Source organism: Lampetra planeri, chromosome 35, assembly GCF_965212315.1.
Source record: "Lampetra planeri chromosome 35, kcLamPlan1.2.h2, whole genome shotgun sequence".
Taxonomy (NCBI): Eukaryota; Metazoa; Chordata; class Hyperoartia; order Petromyzontiformes; family Petromyzontidae; genus Lampetra; species Lampetra planeri.
Genome location: NC_136141.1, coordinates 7,546,139 through 7,564,874, shown reverse-complemented (window position 1 = coordinate 7,564,874; position 18,736 = coordinate 7,546,139). Strand labels below are relative to the sequence as shown.

The 18,736-nt window shown below is 46.7% G+C and overlaps 1 protein-coding gene across 4 annotated transcripts in view; it reads right to left on the bottom strand.

The window, feature by feature from the left end:
* The window catches only part of LOC144730355 (phosphoinositide 3-kinase regulatory subunit 5-like), an 82,702-nt gene that overhangs the window by 17,517 nt on the left and 46,449 nt on the right, over positions 1-18,736 (bottom strand). For 3 of the 4 annotated variants that reach the window (XM_078611117.1, XM_078611115.1, XM_078611114.1), the window contains exons 6-12: positions 16,333-16,402; positions 14,331-14,496; positions 13,314-13,497; positions 5,803-5,898; positions 4,717-5,245; positions 2,355-2,627; positions 754-889 (exon numbers count right to left, since the gene is read on the bottom strand). In XM_078611117.1, coding sequence (XP_078467243.1) covers positions 754-889; positions 2,355-2,627; positions 4,717-5,245; positions 5,803-5,898; positions 13,314-13,497; positions 14,331-14,496; positions 16,333-16,402 — 1,454 coding nt within the window. The remainder of the gene's footprint in view (positions 1-753; positions 890-2,354; positions 2,628-4,716; positions 5,246-5,802; positions 5,899-13,313; positions 13,498-14,330; positions 14,497-16,332; positions 16,403-18,736) is intronic. The other variant, XM_078611116.1, reaches the window with a different exon arrangement.

The window sequence follows — 18,736 nt, the reverse complement described above, 5'->3', positions numbered from 1 at the left end:
AATTATGGTGTAAGGGAATTCAGACCGGCCTGAAGCGAAATAGTCCAGGAGAATTCGAGATGCAGCTCAAGTCGAGTTTAATATAAATGTGGCATCACAGTACCGCATACTCGAGTTCTGTGGCTTAATGAAATAGTGTTTGCACATCGATACTGCTTTCCCACTGGCACATCCGAGCCGAGCCAGCACAGGACCCTCATAGTATGGGTAGTTTTGTTTTTCACTGGCTATTAGTCGTGCTGAGTCAGAACCAAACCGTGATATGCTGGCCTCAAAAGACACCTGGATATGGCTAACAGCTATCAGTGACAGACTGGGACAAATAATCGGCCCAGGCATTTGTAAACACACACTGGGCCCAAATTGCCATGCGATCTCATTGGCCCATTTGGGGCTGGGTGCAAAGAACAAATGGCTGGTGGGGAGGAATCTTTGGGGCTGCCGAATATGGGTCCAACTAAGAGTATAAATAAGCAATGAAGCGTACACATTACAGGTAATATAATATTTAAATGTAACAAAATTTAAATTTTTTACTCTGATCACATTTACAATTCATCCACACAGGCTGGCTCACCGGCCCTCGGAATGGACCGACCCACCAGGCAGCACGCAGAGCGTGTGACGTTAGTCACTGGACGACTCAAACAACAAGTGTCACCATGTCACCCGCATGGCATCTCAACAAAAAGAAAAAGAAACCTGGCGCCTCCCCGAGACGCTCCGGCTGGCTCGGTACAGGAGTGACTGTACCGTCGTCTGGAAGCTGTTCCGAGGAGAGTTGGAGTTGCAGTTTGTTTCCGAGGAAGACAGCCTCTGTGCCAGTGGAATGTAAAATATCTCCAGCCGGTAGTGGCGGAACAGCTGTGGGTTCCACAGTTCCTGCATCCTGTGTATGCAAATGGAAAAGTTGGCTCCTTACACAACACATAAAAATACCCATGACGTTGTGGCTTTATCATGGCATTTAGCACATGCCGCAATACTCTAATTTAAAGCTTCCCCGTATCTTAATTTTAAAAAGGCAAAGCAATCCTTTTTGCTCTGGAATTGCACGTGAGTGGGACTAAAGTCGTGTGTTTCCATGCCACCACCGTCGTCCATTTCCACAAAACATTGGCAATTTATATTATCGATGCCTTTGGAATAATAGGCTACTGGGTAAAAAAACCCCAATGTATCCTCGACTTTTCGATTAGGAGTCAGCCACTTTCCTACATTGCCAACATGAAATAAACAATACTGTTGTCGTTTTTATTACTGCACAGTTACAGTGCCAATTCGTTGGAAACTGAGATATCGATGGCTGTGGGTAAAGATGGGATATGTGAACAATGATAGCTACACCGGCACAAATACTATAATGGGTGGTTAACTGGACAAGGCAAATACGTGACATTGTACTGCATTATTAAACAATGCAAAATAACGATTAAGCTTAGGTGTGCAATATGTTAATAACAAAATCAGTATGTATTACAGTGTATAGTTCAGCTTCAAACGCGGCACCATTTCTTACGGACTTTGCCCATAAACACTGGGCAGGTCACCAGCATTACTTCAAGCGAGCTCGACTCAATGGATGAAGACAATGCATTTTAAACACATTCCAGAATTTGTGAGCATTGAACCAATTTATGTATTTATTATGTGGAGACAGAAATATGGGAAGGAGCGATTATTTATTTTATTACAATGGAGACTTCAGGAATAAAATATTTTAATGATAGGCCAACCTATCATAATTGCGCAATATTACTTCAGGACCGTGTATTCATTCTCTGAAATAATTATGTTTTTGTCTTTGCGTTTGTTGTTGCTGGCTCAACGGGATCAGCCGTGTAACAAATAAAATTTAACTCCAACTTTAATAAGAACAGAAAAACAGGACAGGCAAAAAATAAAATATGCAAAAACGTGCACCAGAAAAACAACGACCAGCAGTTCCTGACGAACTGCACCGTGGTTCTCTTGAGTTAGGACTTCGAGAGTCTTAAGTGGGCGCCGCAGTGGAGAGACGTTAACTTCCTCGCCTGGTATACAGGAGCGCGTGGGTTTGATCCCGACCCTGGCACCTGTGTATTTGCATTTTGTATGTTCTCTCTCGCCATGGCCACTTGGAATTTTCCTCCGGGTCCTCCGGTTTTTCCCTCCAACATTTAGAATCGATATCCGTCTGAGAGTATTTGGGCTGCTATAAATTTAAGCGACTTGGTCGAGCTGTCATTTGCGATGGCCAGGTCGCTTCTGAAAAATATCCGTACAGCTCAGTGGGCCTTATCTTGCCAAATTAAAAACAACAGTTTCACGGAGTTTTTTTTAGTTTTTTTGCCAATCGGTCGAGCACCACCCACCAGAGGCGGTTGTAGGCGCGCGCCAGCTTTCCGAGGATGTGGTCCTCGCCGAACGCCACGAGCCGCATGATGTTGCAGTGGCGACGCCGAGTGCCTTGCGCCCCGAACGCGACGCGTCGCCGCCACTGCGCCGCCACCTCGTGCAGCTGCAGCTTGCCAATGGAGCCCACGTCCGGCTGCTCAGCTTTGCCCGGCTGGCCAGAGGCGACGGCCGCTCGGCACAACCGGTCCCGGAGCAGGCCCAGCCGGTGAGAGATCTTGTGCGACAGGGTCCTGGACACGTCGTGGTTACAAACACCCCGGTTTGACTCGGCGCAAGCGATAAGACAAGTTAAACGGGGTCACAAATAATGTCCCCCTTGAGCGCACGGCATGAAACGCACGCTAAACCCTAACAAGATAACTAAAGAAGAGGCGTCCCTTCTTGTTCAACCAATTAAACGGTAAGTAAATAAGAATTGTAAAGGACCACTAATCTTCTTCGTTTGGCTGACGTATGTGTAGAGCAGGAGTGGGGAACCTTTTTTCTGCTAAGGCCCATTTGGATATTTATAACATCATTCGCGGGCGAGACAAAATTATCAACTTAAAAATTAGCCCGTTATATTTGGTCAAACATTTAATTAACTCACCCCTAATGTGATGGCTGGAACTGCTTATCTTTGGTGAGGCGTGTGATGTTAGCTGGTATTGATGATGTTGCTTCTCGCAACTGCTTTTCCAGGTTTGCTCCTAGATTAATTGAATTTCGAGTCCCGCATGCGGTTGCCTTGGCAGGGCCGCACCAAATGATTTCGCGGGCCTTATACGGCCCGTGGGCCGGACGTTCCCCACCCCTGGTGTAGAGCAACAACTATAGTTTTACATTGAGATGCTTGAGCCAGATACTTGCGTCAGTGAGCAGCAGAGTGCATCGCTGTGATGCCTCCTTCAAACTTTGGAATTGGGCATTGAATCGCTACGTACGTTCCATGGCCTGTTCTGGGTGACCGCACAACCGCTAAGGGATGACTGCAGTGGCGGGCCGTGTATTTGACACCTAGGCCTTCAGTGCTATCCTCCCGCAATTAAACCGCCTTCGAATAACCTCACCATGACACTAGGGCTATAGGCTATTGTCATTCGACGTAACGACCCCATATTCACAGTGACAGTAACCTTTATCGAGTGGAATAAAGTGATTTAACACGAGGCTCAACACCTATGAAAGTTACAATACACGAATTGCAGAGGCATGAATACATGGTGACTTAAACCATCAAGGATGTACCACTATTACGCAGTATGACAGGATGCTGCATCACAAATAGACATCGCATAGCCCAAATCAATGTCATTACCAAAGAAACAAGAATAAACTCACAACCAACAACCAGTCACATTTACTCATACGACCACCAAGCAAGCAAGAACACAAATAACATAATAAGGATTCAACAGGCTTCCCCACAGAAAAAACCCCCAAAAATCGAAAGCACTACATCAAAAATGTTGAGTTTAAATAAATCTTAGATGATGCTACGTTACGTGCTAGCTAGTTTTACTTCAGTTAGCTAACTAGCCCTCTGATCACGCCACACGAGAAATGCTAGGCAAGCTAGAAGGCTCGGGCGTGTCAAAGAATACGCCCAACATGGCAAACTCGAAATCTGATTGGTTAAAGAGTATGACAATCAACAACATCGTCCTCATTTGCTTCAACAGCAGAGGGGATTCACTCGACATTCTGAAGACCTCAGGGTAGATTTTTCACCCGGAGAGGCGGAGACAGCACAGGTGGAAAATCTGATTGGATAAAAGCTCTAATTTATGAGCTGCACTGGAAGCAGCGCAACTGATGGAGAGAATAGCAATGAAATGACGTTAATAGACTGATGGGAACGAACTTTCTAAAATACAGAAATAATTAATTTTTAAAAATATTAAATGATAAAAAAAATTCCGATTCTGACAATCTCTAGGCCCACAGAAAAAGCCTTGCTAGCCCTGCCTCTGGATGACTGCGACCCAAGCAAGGTCGATGACTGAATTAAAATCTGGTCTACAATGCCTTGGGGCATCTGACGTGAGTGCCGTGTTAATGAGGAAAAAGGAACTTTTAAGTGCACTGCCAAAGCGTTAAGTGACATGCCTGCCCTGATATTGCATTAGTTATGCTTAAGGAATGTCACTAGAAGTTTATGGCATTATGCCTGAAAGTAACTTTGAAGCCTTTTTTCCTCATTCATTGAGCATCGACGTTATGTCTGAATGAACATCTGAGACACACAACACACCCAGATGCGTGCCTGCAACAACACGATCTATCCATTGCTTATCTCCTGCCTTCCGACAACGGGACTTTGACAGATTGGGCCATTACCTCTGCGCGGGCTTGGACTCGCCGAGAAAGGGCCCAGAGATGATGGGCAGGGAACCCGTGCGCTCGCGACTGTTTGCCAGCTTGCTTGGCAGCGTGCAACTCTTGCGCAACCGCACATCCCGAGATCCGTTCAAGGCCAGCGGCAGCAGCTCTTCGTACGACGGGGGCTGCTCCTCTGCCCGCGTCGTCGTCGCTGTCGTCATCGCGAAGTCTGCCCGTAAATTCTCCCGGCCCCCTGCGGGGTCCTGCGCCGAGCTTTGCCAGGGCACGCCGTGGCATGCCTGGCGCGCCCCGGACCCTATGTCCGCTTCAATCGCGGCCTGCAGCGCCGCGGCAGGATCGTCCTCCAGGTAGCCGCTGTCGCTGCTACAGGACAGCAGGTTGGCGAAGTTGTCGTCCTCGGCGTAGGAGGACGTGTCCGAGAGGAGCGAGTCCCGTGGCGAGGGGGCGGCGGTCAGGGAGCCCTCTCCGCCAGGCATTGAGTCCACGCTGGGGACGTGTTCCGCTGGCAGCATCTGGTAGAGGAAATCTGTGCACGCACGGGGTTGGGGGGGTGGATGGGTACCCTCATCGATGCAAACCACGTGCCACGCTTCCATCCGCGTGGAGACCACGAGAATCATTTGTTTTCTTTGATACAGGGCCCCTCCCTATGCGCTCAACATCGCGTCTCGTGCGAACACATTTGAAAGGGCATCTCCAGCAGCAGATGTCCGTTGTGCGCACGAGGTGACTCGGCACCTGACCTGCAAATGGCATTTGTCTGCCAGCACGTGGGTGGCAATTTGCCAAGGGCAGCATAATCCAAATTGGGGTTCATCGGTTCAGTTGGAGAGTAACAGAGGGTAAAATGCGATGTCAATAAACGTCGAAAAACCGGGCTGCTATAAATGTATACATGATAAGCCACATCGTTGAGCTATCATTTGTGAAAGCCAGGTCGCTTCTGAAAAAGAGCTGTATAGCTCAGTGGGCCTTTCCTGGTAAAGTAAAACGTTTAGTTGAGTAGTGTAGCTTAAAATAAACGAAAAAGGGACAAAGCAAAAAGTAAAATCGAAGGTGCGACGACATGAACCCGCTCCTCACTGAGGTTGTCTTTGTCCCAGACGTGAGCGAGGCACGCAGCCGTGCAGTCTCCCTCGCACGTCACCTCCATCCCTCCTCGCTCAGAGCCCACGCCTACTGTGCAGCAGCAGCAACAGCAAACAACAAAACGAACCACCTGTGACCTATTGCTGCCGTCAAATCCCGAACAAAGGCAGCACTTCGTCCACTTGATCTTCGTTATAATGAAAGAGAGGACTCCACCACTGCCACCATCACTCCGCTTTGCCCACCACTCACGTATTTATTTTAAGAAGCCAATCCCGTAACATTGCAACAGATGAGCTCTGGAAATAAGGGCGTACGACCTGTATTTCTTGGAACGTACCATGCGTCAGGAATGTGAATGAAGAGAATCTAAAAAAGAAAATGTTCAAAAGCAACGTGGCCTGTAACCCAGGCAGCAGCCGGCCAGAGTTGGTGGATCATCGCACTCATGCTGTGAAACTCCCTTCCCGTGGGCGTTGAGGAGGTGCCATACCCTGGCTTGCAAGAAAAAGGCGGTACAGCAAGTGGACTGATCGCCATCTGTTTCCATCTGTACGGGGATAGAGCGTTGCCCACCCCACGCGCAAGGTGTGGGTTGTCTCCGGGTGTTCCGGTTTCCTTCCACGTGGTATCATAAACACCTTCATCAAGAATTGGCTAAAAAAAACAGGACATTCCTGAAAAAGAGTCCTATGACTCATTGTGGCATTCCTTAATAAATAAGAAAATCATCATATTACCAAAATATTCTGCCACATGTTGCGTTCATGCGAAAGGTGCAGCCCCGCAATTGCTTGCTCACACCACTGCTGACGGAAGTGCCTCTGCTCGAGGGAGATTTACATAGACAGCCTCCCCCCTCTCTAATAGGGGTTTTCCCCTTTTTTGGCAACAAAACTGACACCTTTTGCAAGCAGTCATGTTAACATTAACCACAAAACTTGCAGTCAAAATGCAAACAAAAAAAAGCAAAGCTGTCTCTGGTGTGGACCAATCAGTTTCATGGACAATGCATACATTATCAGAGTATTGTTTTTTGTTTGCATTTTGGCTGCAAGTATTGTGGTTAATGTAAACATGACTCCTTGCAAAAGGTGTCAGTTTTGTTGACAGAAAAAAAAGGGGAAAAACCCTATTAGTATATTTTGGTACTGGCAAACGAGGCCTCATGATGTAGATGCTCCCCCCTCTCTCTCAAGTGTTTGGCCACCTCTTCATCCACACCAGCCAGACGTATCATAAGAGCTGGAAAGTACCCACTCTTTAGCCCACCACACATGACCTGCAACATCGACGAACTTAACACCCTACGTATAATCACCGTGCATATTCGATCACAAAACAAGGAACATGAACACAATTTTTACGGACAGTATTTTCTAAGAGAAGTAGTGGTGAGCCCATGTTACAGCCAGCTTCTGTAACTACAGATATCAGCAAAGAGGCTGCCCTTTATCTTCACAGACAGCTGGTCAACGGGCACTGTGTGGGCACCCAATAAAGGCCGGAATGAGGCACGAGAGCGTGGTACGGTCACCACCAGTCCCAGCCCTCTTTATCTCTCCCGTGATAACACAGACCGCTACACTCCACCATGACCCACATTTATGCCGAGATTACCCGGGAGACCCTCCTCGCCGAGCTAAGATGCATGGCTAGAATTAAGCCGGGGGGGGGGGGGTTCTGGGATTGTGGGCGTGCTGTGATAAAAGACCACAACAGCACCATATCACAAAATAAAACAAGACTGCTGGAGCAATTGCTGATCGCGAGTAGCGCACATGAAGGTCAGGACAACACACGAGGGGCATGGGTAGCCCAGCACCACGCCAGGCGGCCGCCTTTGCCCCCCCCCCCCCCAGTGCTCATGTTTACACATTGCACCAGGTTACTCATTCAAGGCTGAGTCGACTTAGGGGAGAGGTTTGCAGCACGGCGTGCTAACCACGACACGACCGCTCCCCACAAAGCACTGCTCCGCACACAAAAAACAGACACAAACACACACGTCAAGGACAAACGTTTTGAATTATACATCGTTTTGAAAACGTGCTCATGGTAACTCGGGTATATTTTAACCCTGTCTGTATGGTAATGAAGTAATGAAAACAATCAGCACCATTGCGCCTGCTCGAATCATTATTGAATTCATTGCCATCGTCGTCTGAGCATGTGACTGAATGAAAGCGGTAGTGCAAAGGTTAGCACGCACTTACCCTCTGAACCCGATGACCCGAGTTAGTCAGTGGCCAGTGAACCAGGCCTGGGACACCGCCTTCACGCAACTCGTAGTGACCAGCATGGTGAAGTATGGTCAAATAGCCGCCATGAGCGAAACGGCCTCGGTGGAGCCTTAATCCAGCAGTAAAATCGTTGCAACTTTATACGTATATATATTTTATTGTAAAACAATATGCTTCAAATGTGACGTGACACGATTGCATAAAGTGCGACTGTGTATACGCTTATAAATGTGGAGAAGCTGAATTGTGTACGATGTGGTTTTTTTGGAATGATATAATCCCAAAAAACACATCGGAGAGAATATGCTTCGAATGTTTTCATAACCCTGTGCACAGTCGTAGTTTATGCCATTGTGCTAATAGCAGGAATAACATAAATTCAGGTTGATATTTGAATACGGCTTTCTGTCAATAATAATGTTTTGCTCGAGTGTGATCCGCGCTGTGGATTTTACGAATACATTTCATTTCAAATGTAAGTTAAAGAAGCAGCCTTTAAATATGTAACGTTTAAATATTCATTTATTTCCCTTATCTGCGTTACCTCCCCGAACCTCGAATGCACACACACTATTAAATGCTCATATAATTACCATATTTGTGTATCGAATTTTTATAATTCATATTTAGGCATTTCATATCTTTTCAGGTTTTATATATTCACGTTAGGCTGATCAATCCTTACGATTACATTTGGACACGTACTTTAAAAATACATTCTCGTGATTCCAATATATAACAGGCATGATTGTTACACGGTTGTGTTTAAAAAGAAAATAATGTACATTCAATTGGAAATATATTTTGGAAGGGCACAATTGAATGTACAATTAATACACTGAGAATGTATCTCCTAGCAGATCTACTGACAGTCATAGCCAAGGAAAGGAGCAAGTCTTAGAATATGTCCAACTGGAGGAGATGGAGTGATGAAATCGGCTCGTGTGCAGGTGCCGGGCAGATTCATTATTGCATCGCAGGATCGTGTGAGATGGCTGCAGCTTGAAAAGGCCTTCGTCCAGCAGTGGAATGACCAAGGCGGATGCTGATGATGATAAGTTATCTTGAGAGAGAATTGAGGTTACAGTACGCTTACAATTTTTTTTAAGCCAAAGTGTCTCTCCGCTTGGGCAGTGCTTATCTCCCATTGTCCACCATGAGCCTGTGCTGGAAATTCCACATTACCATGGCCGGAGTCAGCTGATCATTAAATAAAATACCACTAGTTGACTTCCTACAAAATTATGCAAAATGTCTCCATCGATTTAGAAATCTAAGTATATTCCTCACCCCCATGATGGTTCTGCCCTGTCACATTCAATCACACATGCACAACAACTATGACTCGTGGAAGATCACAGCATTTGTGCACTTTTTATGACTGCAAGATAATTGAACGAGCCCCTTACATCTGCTCTCAATTGGCACCGTAGCTTCACGGGGCGTATTCCGTCAATAACTCACTTCTTGAAAAATGATCCGAGGAAAGGATATTGCTCATTTTAGTCTGCCCACAGGAAGACAATAAGGCAGCTGGAGTTATATACATATATAAATATAAAACATCATCCCTGCTTCTTCACGCCTGATATTGGGTTGATGTGTGTGGGGGTTTTTTTTCTCGCAGGGGAAAATATTCCATCTCAAAGGGAAATGTACCCCTCACTGAGCATTTGCCACTTTAAAGCGTTTGAGGCTTGGCACGCGGGAAAGCATGTTGAAGTAGGTGGGGGTCAAGATGAAGGTGCGGCCCATAGTGGAGGCCCAGTTGGTGAAAGGGCCTCTACTACGGGGAGGCCTTCGAGAGCCCCTCTGGGAGAGGGGGGGTATTTTAGTTTTACTCATCGAGGTTGGCCAGACGTCCTGAAAAAGGTGGGCACAGCATCCACACTTTACCTCACCGCACACGCATTCTGTTGATCGACTAATTGCCGTGCACCTATTTATACTATCGGCTGGACAGACGCGGTGGGGAGGGGGGGGTTAGGACAATTGCACCATTGTTTCAACTGCCGTGCAGGGAGATGGAATAGAATCTGCGACCTCTGGATTGCAAGTCCAGTGTGTTAACCATTGCACCACGGTGGTGAGATGTTAACTACCTCGCCTGGCATGCAGGAGGTCGTGGGTTTGATCCCGACCCTGACTCCTGTTGTATATTTGGAGTTCGCATATTCTCCCTGTGGTCACGTGGATTTTTCTCCGTATTTTTGATCAACATGCGTTTAGAGTATTTGGCTGCAATACATTTCCACGTAAGCAACTTTGCTGCGCGATCATTTGTGTCCAGGTCGCTTTTGAAAAAGAGCGATTTAGCTCAGTGGGCCTTAGCCGGTGAAAAAAAAAATAGTTTAGTTTTAGTCACACCACGGCAGCATCGAAATATTTGCATGATTCACGTAAACCCAAAGGTGAAAGTCAAAACTACCAGTCAAGCTAGCATAGCTATAATTATCAGCACCATCAGCCATGGTCGATCCACTGCTAGATGAAGTTACTTCCCGAGCCACCCCCACCTCGATCTCCTCGGTGGACAACCTCTCGGTCGCGTTTCATGCCTTGGCTGCCGCTCCATGATAATTGTTGACCATCGGCCTTCATCCCTTCCGGAGACATCCCCTAGCCATGACAGGTCCTGCTCGAGCCTTCTCGCTTTTCTTAACTTTTTGGACGATGCCGAAGAACACGTGGATGTTTTCTAACTTCATCTGTTCCTCTTTTTGTCCCTTAACGTAACTGACCGAGGCACCTAAACTTTTGACTGACACCCCTAAAACACTCCTCGGATAACCACGTCGTATCAGCTGGCAGGTTTGAATTGTTTCCGTAATAAAACACTCGCCGACATTTTAGCGAGCGCGCCCAGCATGTTAACATCAGGTCCCTTTGTTGTTTTGTTTCGGTAGCAAAGTCCAATTAAAAATAATGACACTCGATTTTAACTGCTTCGCTTTCGGTGGCTTCCAAACTCAAGTGCTTTACAAAGCGACTGCCGAATTACCAAAATTGTGCGAGTACATTCTTCTGTGTGGTTGAAAGGCATCCACAGCGCACAGATCGTCTCTGCGATATGTGGTCTACCACACACGCGTGCGTGCACACCTTGCAGCATTCTCAAAATCATTGCAACAATTCCCGTTAGCACTCTGCCCGTTGCACCTCTTGCATGCGCTGGCTTTCCAATCACACACTCTTTGCTTCCGTGCTCAGAAACACGAGCTCACGGTTTTTCTGAGAAACCCAAGGGCAGCGTGGTGCGCCGTTGTGGGTCCCATTTCACAATCTGACACGTCACACACCTCCACCTCGAGCGAACGAAGCCAACGAGTGCACGCACGGACCGAGATAACGTCCTGTTCCTCGCATAGGGCGAAACACCTGCCAACCGAATTGTACTTATCGATTGATCTGCAGTATGTGTAACCTCACAAGCGCTTTGAGGTACATTTAAGCGTTTGCTTATTCTTAAAATATACAAGGTGAAGGTGCAACCGTGCAATTGCCTTTTCAAGGCAATGATGACAGAAAAAGGTTTCCACATTTAGGGCGTTATAGAAAGCTCCAATCGAGGGGTAGCTTAGCCGACTCTTCCATGCTCTTCCTTGTTGTCCTTCCCCGCACCTCCGATTAGCATGGTTGGCTGGAAAGAGCCTCAACATAGACACATACACACGTGGGGGCCAGACGTCTCGGAAGCGGTGGGAGTGCCCACACTTTACCCCGCCATACGCGAACCTGCCGATCACAGACTACCGGGTGGACGTGGGCCTCCGTTGCGTCAACTGGCTGCATGCCGGGAGATCGATTGGAACTGGCGACTTCTGTATGTCGAGTCCGCTGTGCTAACCCCCGATGGGCGTCTCTCACTTGAAATACATCCACGGAGAATTTCGTTGTCGTAAAACAATTTTTATGCGTCCATAATGAAGGAGGGTTTTTTTTCCGGGGTTAGATCGCGTAAGTATAATTGCGTCGTGAAACCCGCCACCACCCGACACAGCTAATAAGTAAGGTTTGTCACGTAAACAAAAAATGCCAATTAGTTACTAGACCAGCACATCGGTGTGTTGGAGAGAAAACCCGCAACATTGACAATTCGGCTACGACATTAAGCCGGTAATTACAACAACCAGCATCATCAGCCTTGTGGATAATATTGGCAGCGAAAGTTACGCGTGTTGTAAAAGCTTCGTTTTTTTTTTCTGACGACGTGACTCTGAATCACAGTACGGTAGTGTACGTTCACACATTTAGCCCTCGGCACGCTTTGTCGGACGTGGTGATGGTGGTGGTGGGGGATTATTTGTCCATATTTCACGATGATGGTTTAGTACGGATGGGTAAATTAAGGTGGGGGGGGGAGTGTGAAACTCAACAGTGGCGGTTCAAATCATCGCCCACCACTGATGCTAGCCGTAGCCAGTCGGCTGACATTGCAGGAAATGGCGTTCTTGTTCGGAGTAATAGAGGGAGAAGAGGGCCGGATTGATTTACCTCGTTGTAGGAGATTTAACTAAGAGCTGCAGTGCGAAGTGCAATCTCCAATGTTTATGGGGGGCAGCGTCGGTCAATCTCTCCGCCAAACTCTCTCCGCTCTGAATGCCAGATTAGCATTTCACTAATCGCTAGAAAGCATCATTAGTGACGAATGTAGTGAGGCGATGAGACAATTACGTGTTGTGTTTGTGCACAAATGGATTTAGGAGAAGTAAAAACGGAACAGGTTTGAAAGGCACTTTGAGGTACATGTAAATGTAGAAACAGCTTCGTCCTTATACTCCGTAGTAGCCGAGTAGGCTGGTGGGAAGTGCGCACACAACCAGGAATTCTGGTTCAATTCACCCAATAACGTAGTATTTTCTACCGGAACTCACCAAGGCATGGGGAGGTGGATGGTAAACAGCTCCTTCAGATCTTGCTCTCATCTCATTTGAGTTTTCAATTATTTTAAATTTAGATTGAAAATTAATTTCTTTAGAACTGCTTTTTTGTGTTGAATTTGTTGTCCTCCCCCGCACCTCCCATTTGCACGGTTGGCCACGTACGGTGCGGCAGAAGCTCAACACTCCATAATAAATGCATATTAATAAATAATACTAATAATACTACTAATAATAAATGCATACATTTATTATGAGTCGCGGTCATAATAAGCTTTTGCACAATGTCAGGAGCCACAATAAGACCTCGGGGAGTTAGCTGTCCACAGCGCAGACGATGCCTGCACGCCGAGTGAAAATTAAATGGCTCCGTGAGTCTCACCATAGGCAGCGCAAGCGGGGTCGTCACCAGACGTCCTGGCGAGGTCGATAATCTGCTGCTGCAGAGCGGCGGTGGCGTCCAGGAGGAAGGCTCTGGCTTGCTCCTGGCTCTCTCTCCTTGCCGCCTCCTCCATCATATCCACGCTCTGCTCAAACAACCGCTGCAGTTCCTTCTCCCCCATGGTCTGCAGAAACAACGGTCCAACGCCACTGCTGAGTTGCTCAGGGGTTTAGACGGCCCGGCGGTCAATACATCCAAATCGTGGAGCTGCTTGAGAGGATGTTTTATACCATAGCAGTCACCCGGTGATTTGACAGCGACTTACCAAAGTATGACAATGTCCGCTATGGGAGCACCACGGTAGCGAGATGTTAACTACCTCGCCTGGTATACAGGAGGTCGTGTGTTCAATCCCAATCCTGACGCCCGTTGTATATTTGGAGTTTGCGTGTATCTCACACTCTCTCTCTCCCTGTGGTCGTGTGGCTTTTTTTCCGGGTCCTCTGGGGTTTCCCTCCACGTTTAGAATCAACGTGGCGTATTCATGGTATTTGGCAGCTGCTATAAATGTTCACACAATAAGCCACTTCACTGGGCTATAATTTGTGGCCAGGTCGCTTCAGTGGGCCTCACCTGATAAAATAGTTTTTAGTATACAACAACAATAGTAATAATAGTGTACACTCTACAACAGCCTTTTGTCATTCACTGCCAGATGAAGGCCTCCCACACACAGTGTCGGCCATTGGGGTTATTTGACCATCCTTCACCAACGTTGGTCAGCGCAAGTTGGGGAATATGGGGAGCATATGTAGTTCATAGCGTATTCATAAGCACAGTACAACAGTGGACTTTTGTTGCAATTGCCCTGCCCTGTGGTGCCCCACAGCACCCTGTGTAGGTTCCACCTTGCTTAGCTTCCCAGCATCACGGCACATAGCAGTGTTGTTTATTCATGGACGACTGAACCCGCCCACCTCACACACAGTGATCAAGTGAAGGGGGCCATTATTTTACCCTGAGGGCCTCCTCCACGCCCTCGGCATGCACGGCGGCCGTGGCCTGCAGTGCGCGCCGGATGAGCGCCATGCGGTAGTCGGTGGGCACCGGCGCCCGCACGGCCTGCTCCACCGTGGCGATGAACTCCGCAGGGATCTCTGCCGGGTCCAGCAGGAAGATTGTTCTGCGAGAAGGAAGGGGGAGGAGGGAGGGAGCAAGGAGGAGGCGGGAGGAAGACGAGGTTGCCGACGATGACAAATGCGCTCAGACAGCCCCGGTGATCCTCGTCATGCTGCGCTGGCAGGATGTTATCTCCCTCGCGTGGTATTCAGGAGGTCGTGGGTTCGATCCCGACCCTGACGCCTGCTGTATATTTGGAGTTTGCGTGTCTCTCTCTCTCCCCGTGATCGTGTGGATTTTTCTACGGGTCCTCTGGTTTCCCCCTCCACATTTAGAATTAACGTCACGCATTTTAGAGTATTTGGGCTGCTATACATTTTTACACGATAAGCCACTTCGTTGAGCTATCATTTGTGGCCAGGTCGCTTCTGAAAAAAAGCTACATAGGTCAGTGGGCCTTACCTGATAAAATAAAAATAGCTTACTTTAGAAGCAAAACCATCATGCCGTTTCCATTATGTGGATTAACATACACATGTACGTGTAATGTACAGCCAAAATTTGTCAATCCACTGCTGGATGAGGGCCTCCCTCAACCTCCACCGGTGGTGCTACGCAAGAGGGCGTGGAGGGGGCGCTGCGGTTGGGGGAACTTTGTGGTGCTTTGCAGTAAATTTGAGGTAGTTTGCAGCACTGAAGGTAATTTTCTGTACTTTGCAGTGACCTTGAGGTAGTTTGCGGTACTTTGCAGTATAATTTGCGACACTTTGCAGAAAAGTGTGCGGCAATTTGATGAATGAGGGTTGGTGAAAGCACTCGACTGCCTACAGCGCCTTTCGTAGGCCTGTCTCCAGGGCACGGTGGTTCCCTCGAATGCAAGCATTATACGGGGCCTCAGCGATGCTTGGCGTCTGACATCTGACGCGGTGCAATCCAAGTGATTTGGCCAAATGAGCTCATACCCTTCTTTACAGCCCTGATCCAGTGGTGTTTTATTCCATATTCACATATCTGTCAATCCATACGGTTTAACGCGTATTCTTGTACAGGGAAATGGAGTTTTCAGGTCCATATGGCGTGCAATCGTTTCAATACGGGCAAAAAAAAAATATTATGGCCAAATAAAGAAAGTCGTGGGACAGCTTTTTTTTTTACTCTAGTGAGTATCGTTGTACATTTACAACATGAGCGTGTGCATCCACATATCAAGCAAGCAGAAGCATCAGCATGCAAGATCACAGACAGTAGCATGATAAGTAGCATCATTGACACCAATCATCAAAATGAATACATAAAACTCTTTCTGTTTAGTAACATAATTTTTTGTATATTTGTGCTTCACCCTTGTGATGGAACATTGTAGGATGGACGTTGAGATTTATAAGGGCACGGGGTGACCAATAAGGTCTGAATTGGTCCGTTATAAAATAGGCTGTGATAAGGGGTTGACAGGTATGCATTTATATGGCAGGGGGTCTGACTCTATTCATAGGACAACCACTGTTGAGATCTCCACAAAGTGGTACTCAATTTATAGCGACCTCGGAGGGATGGATAATGGGCTGATTCATAATAACGTTTTTTTTGGGTTAGGTCGCGTAAATAGAAATGTGTCGTTTACCTCACCACCACCCGACAGCCAATTAATAAGGTTTGTCACGTAAACAAAACGTGCCAATTAGTTACTACTTCAGCAAACCGGTGTATTGGAGAGTAAACACACAACCTTTACAATTTGAGTACAACGTTTTTGCTGGTGATTACAACCAGCTAAAATGTATTATTAAGGTTATTCTTGCAAGAGTCAAGACGTTCTTTAGACTGCATCCTGGCGAACACCACAGGTTAGTGACAAACCAGGCCTGGGGTGGGGGGTTCATCCGGGGAATATCCAACTCACTTGGTTTTCGCCGGGAAACTCTTCGTCTTCAGGTTGTGTTCACTCCTGATGAGGCGCTGGTAGGAAATCCCTGCGGGAAGAGCAGAACGCGAGTGTAAAAATTGTGTCACAACCATAACAAATTGCGTGGGGGAGGGAAAAAAACAGCTTGCAAACGCAATTGCCAATCGAAACGCCCACCAACTATTTACATTTGCAGAGCCATCCTCCCGTCAGCTGTATTGAGTCCTAACGGTGTGTGTGTGTTGACAGTGTGTGTGTACGAGCGGTAGTGTAGCTACAAACCCGGTGATCTGAGTTCGATTCCCCCTAAAGCCCAACACGAGTGACGATTATCTAAACCGGTCCCGGGCTTCCCCGAGGTCGACTCAGCCTAAATGAGTAGCTGGTGTGGTGTGTAAACATCGCCGCCACTAGGGAGACAAAGGCGGTCGGGCGTGGTCCTGTCCACTCACCCACTCACGTGCCGTTCGGGCCTTCAGATGTGCTGCTCGCTAACAGCACTTGCCCCAACAGTCTGTTACAGGCTATACGGGGGATCTTTGTCTTTGTGTCCGCGGGTGAAATTGTAAGAGTTTACAGATAAGTAGCACTCTGCCCCCCATAACATTCTCACGGAAATTCTGCGAGTTCCTGCTAGTTAAATATAATACGAGCAGGAAATGTAGAGTAGTGGCTCAAACACTGTCTTCAGAAGGAGGGGTGCTCAGTGGCGTTACAGCAGCAATTGTGAGGATTTTGCTGTGCCATGGGGCCAACGTGCCCACAACGGGGTTACGATATAGCGAGGATTCGTTTTGGTGCGTGATCGATGTCGCGTTGTTCCTCTCGCCACGGCAAGACGGCGGCGAGTTCATTGGAATCGCCACAACGGGGATGTTTTGGGTGATGCAAAATCTAACAACGGCAAATGTTTGATTCACTTGATGATGATGATGAGGGGGTGCATGATGTAACTGTGAGATGTGCGGTGCCAGGTTATTGCGTGCTGGGTTAGGGATGGTGACATCACTGGGAGCGTGTGGGGGTGCTGTTTGGGGGACTCCAGGCCCCCCCTATATAAAATGTTGGCTCGCCATGTGGCTCAGGTTTTCCGCGGGGTTTTAAAAGTTAACTCTGACAAGTTTGGTGGCGATAGCTTTAACGGTGTGGATTTGTATTCGGAGCAGACATGCATACTTTCATTTGTATAAAATATTTCGAATAGATGAGATACCGTAATTGTAATGTAAACTCAGCAGGTGGCTTTGCTACAATGACCCAGACTCAAAACACATTAAATTGCACGACACGTGCAGTCTAATAATGCGTTTTGAAAAGGAACCACATTTATTATGTTTTAAATAGAGTTGAAACTTTCACAATTGATTTTCATTCCCTGCATGGTCAAAATAATCATCTTTATTTATACTTGAGGAGAAATCTGATGAGCTATGAAGCTATTTTCACATATGTCCAGTAGGGGCAGGGGGGGTGAGCGAGTTACATCAACAACAACAATTACAATACAGGATATCAGAATAAGATAGAGAAAATGTAAGCAAGTCACTAATAGATAAATAAGTATAGATAAATATAAATAAAGCATGAGAGTACAAATTGCACGAGTATATACATTCCAAATGGTCTGGGCAACACCAGCATTAGGATGACCTTAGATGTGGCTTCTATTACATTTACCCAGCATTGCGGAGAGACAGATAATCGCACAATTTCAGCTTATACACAGCGGCCTAAACTGAATTATTCAAACGAATCTGTTCGATCAACTCCATTCATGTGCATGAACGGAGGTGAACAAATTAATATATAGTTAAAAGTATTTAATACAATTAACGAATTTACAATAACCGCACAAAAAAAAGTGTATAATGCTAAAAACTCAAAAAATGTATTTAAGTACTGTTCGGTTATTTCGGTAAAGTCACGTAGTTAGAAAAAAATTTAAATTAAACATTTTTTTTAAATTCAAATTTATTTCTAACTATGTGACTTTACCGAAAGAACCAAAGAGTATGGATTCCTGCAGTCACGAAAGCTTCAAATCAATATTAAATTAAGTGTACAACTGGCACTAAGAATACCAATCCCAAGGCAAGTACATTCGTACTTAATATTACATTGGGTCAAATTATAATGTCCCTTCCAACTAAACACGTGTATTGCCCTGACTTGGTCATGGCAATTCCATATTCCTGTGGAAGAGACCAATTGCTCGAATTGCGAGCAGTCATCTCAAACTCGGGGTAACTCCGTCTCTCTCTCTCTCTCTGTCTCGGCATGAAATGAAGATGCATTTGGAACTCTTGCAGAGCGGTGCAACTGCCTGTATTAAAGAATGGCCCATGGAAGGGGATACAACAGAACCACTTCTGAAATCCCTTCATCGAGTGACCTCTGACCT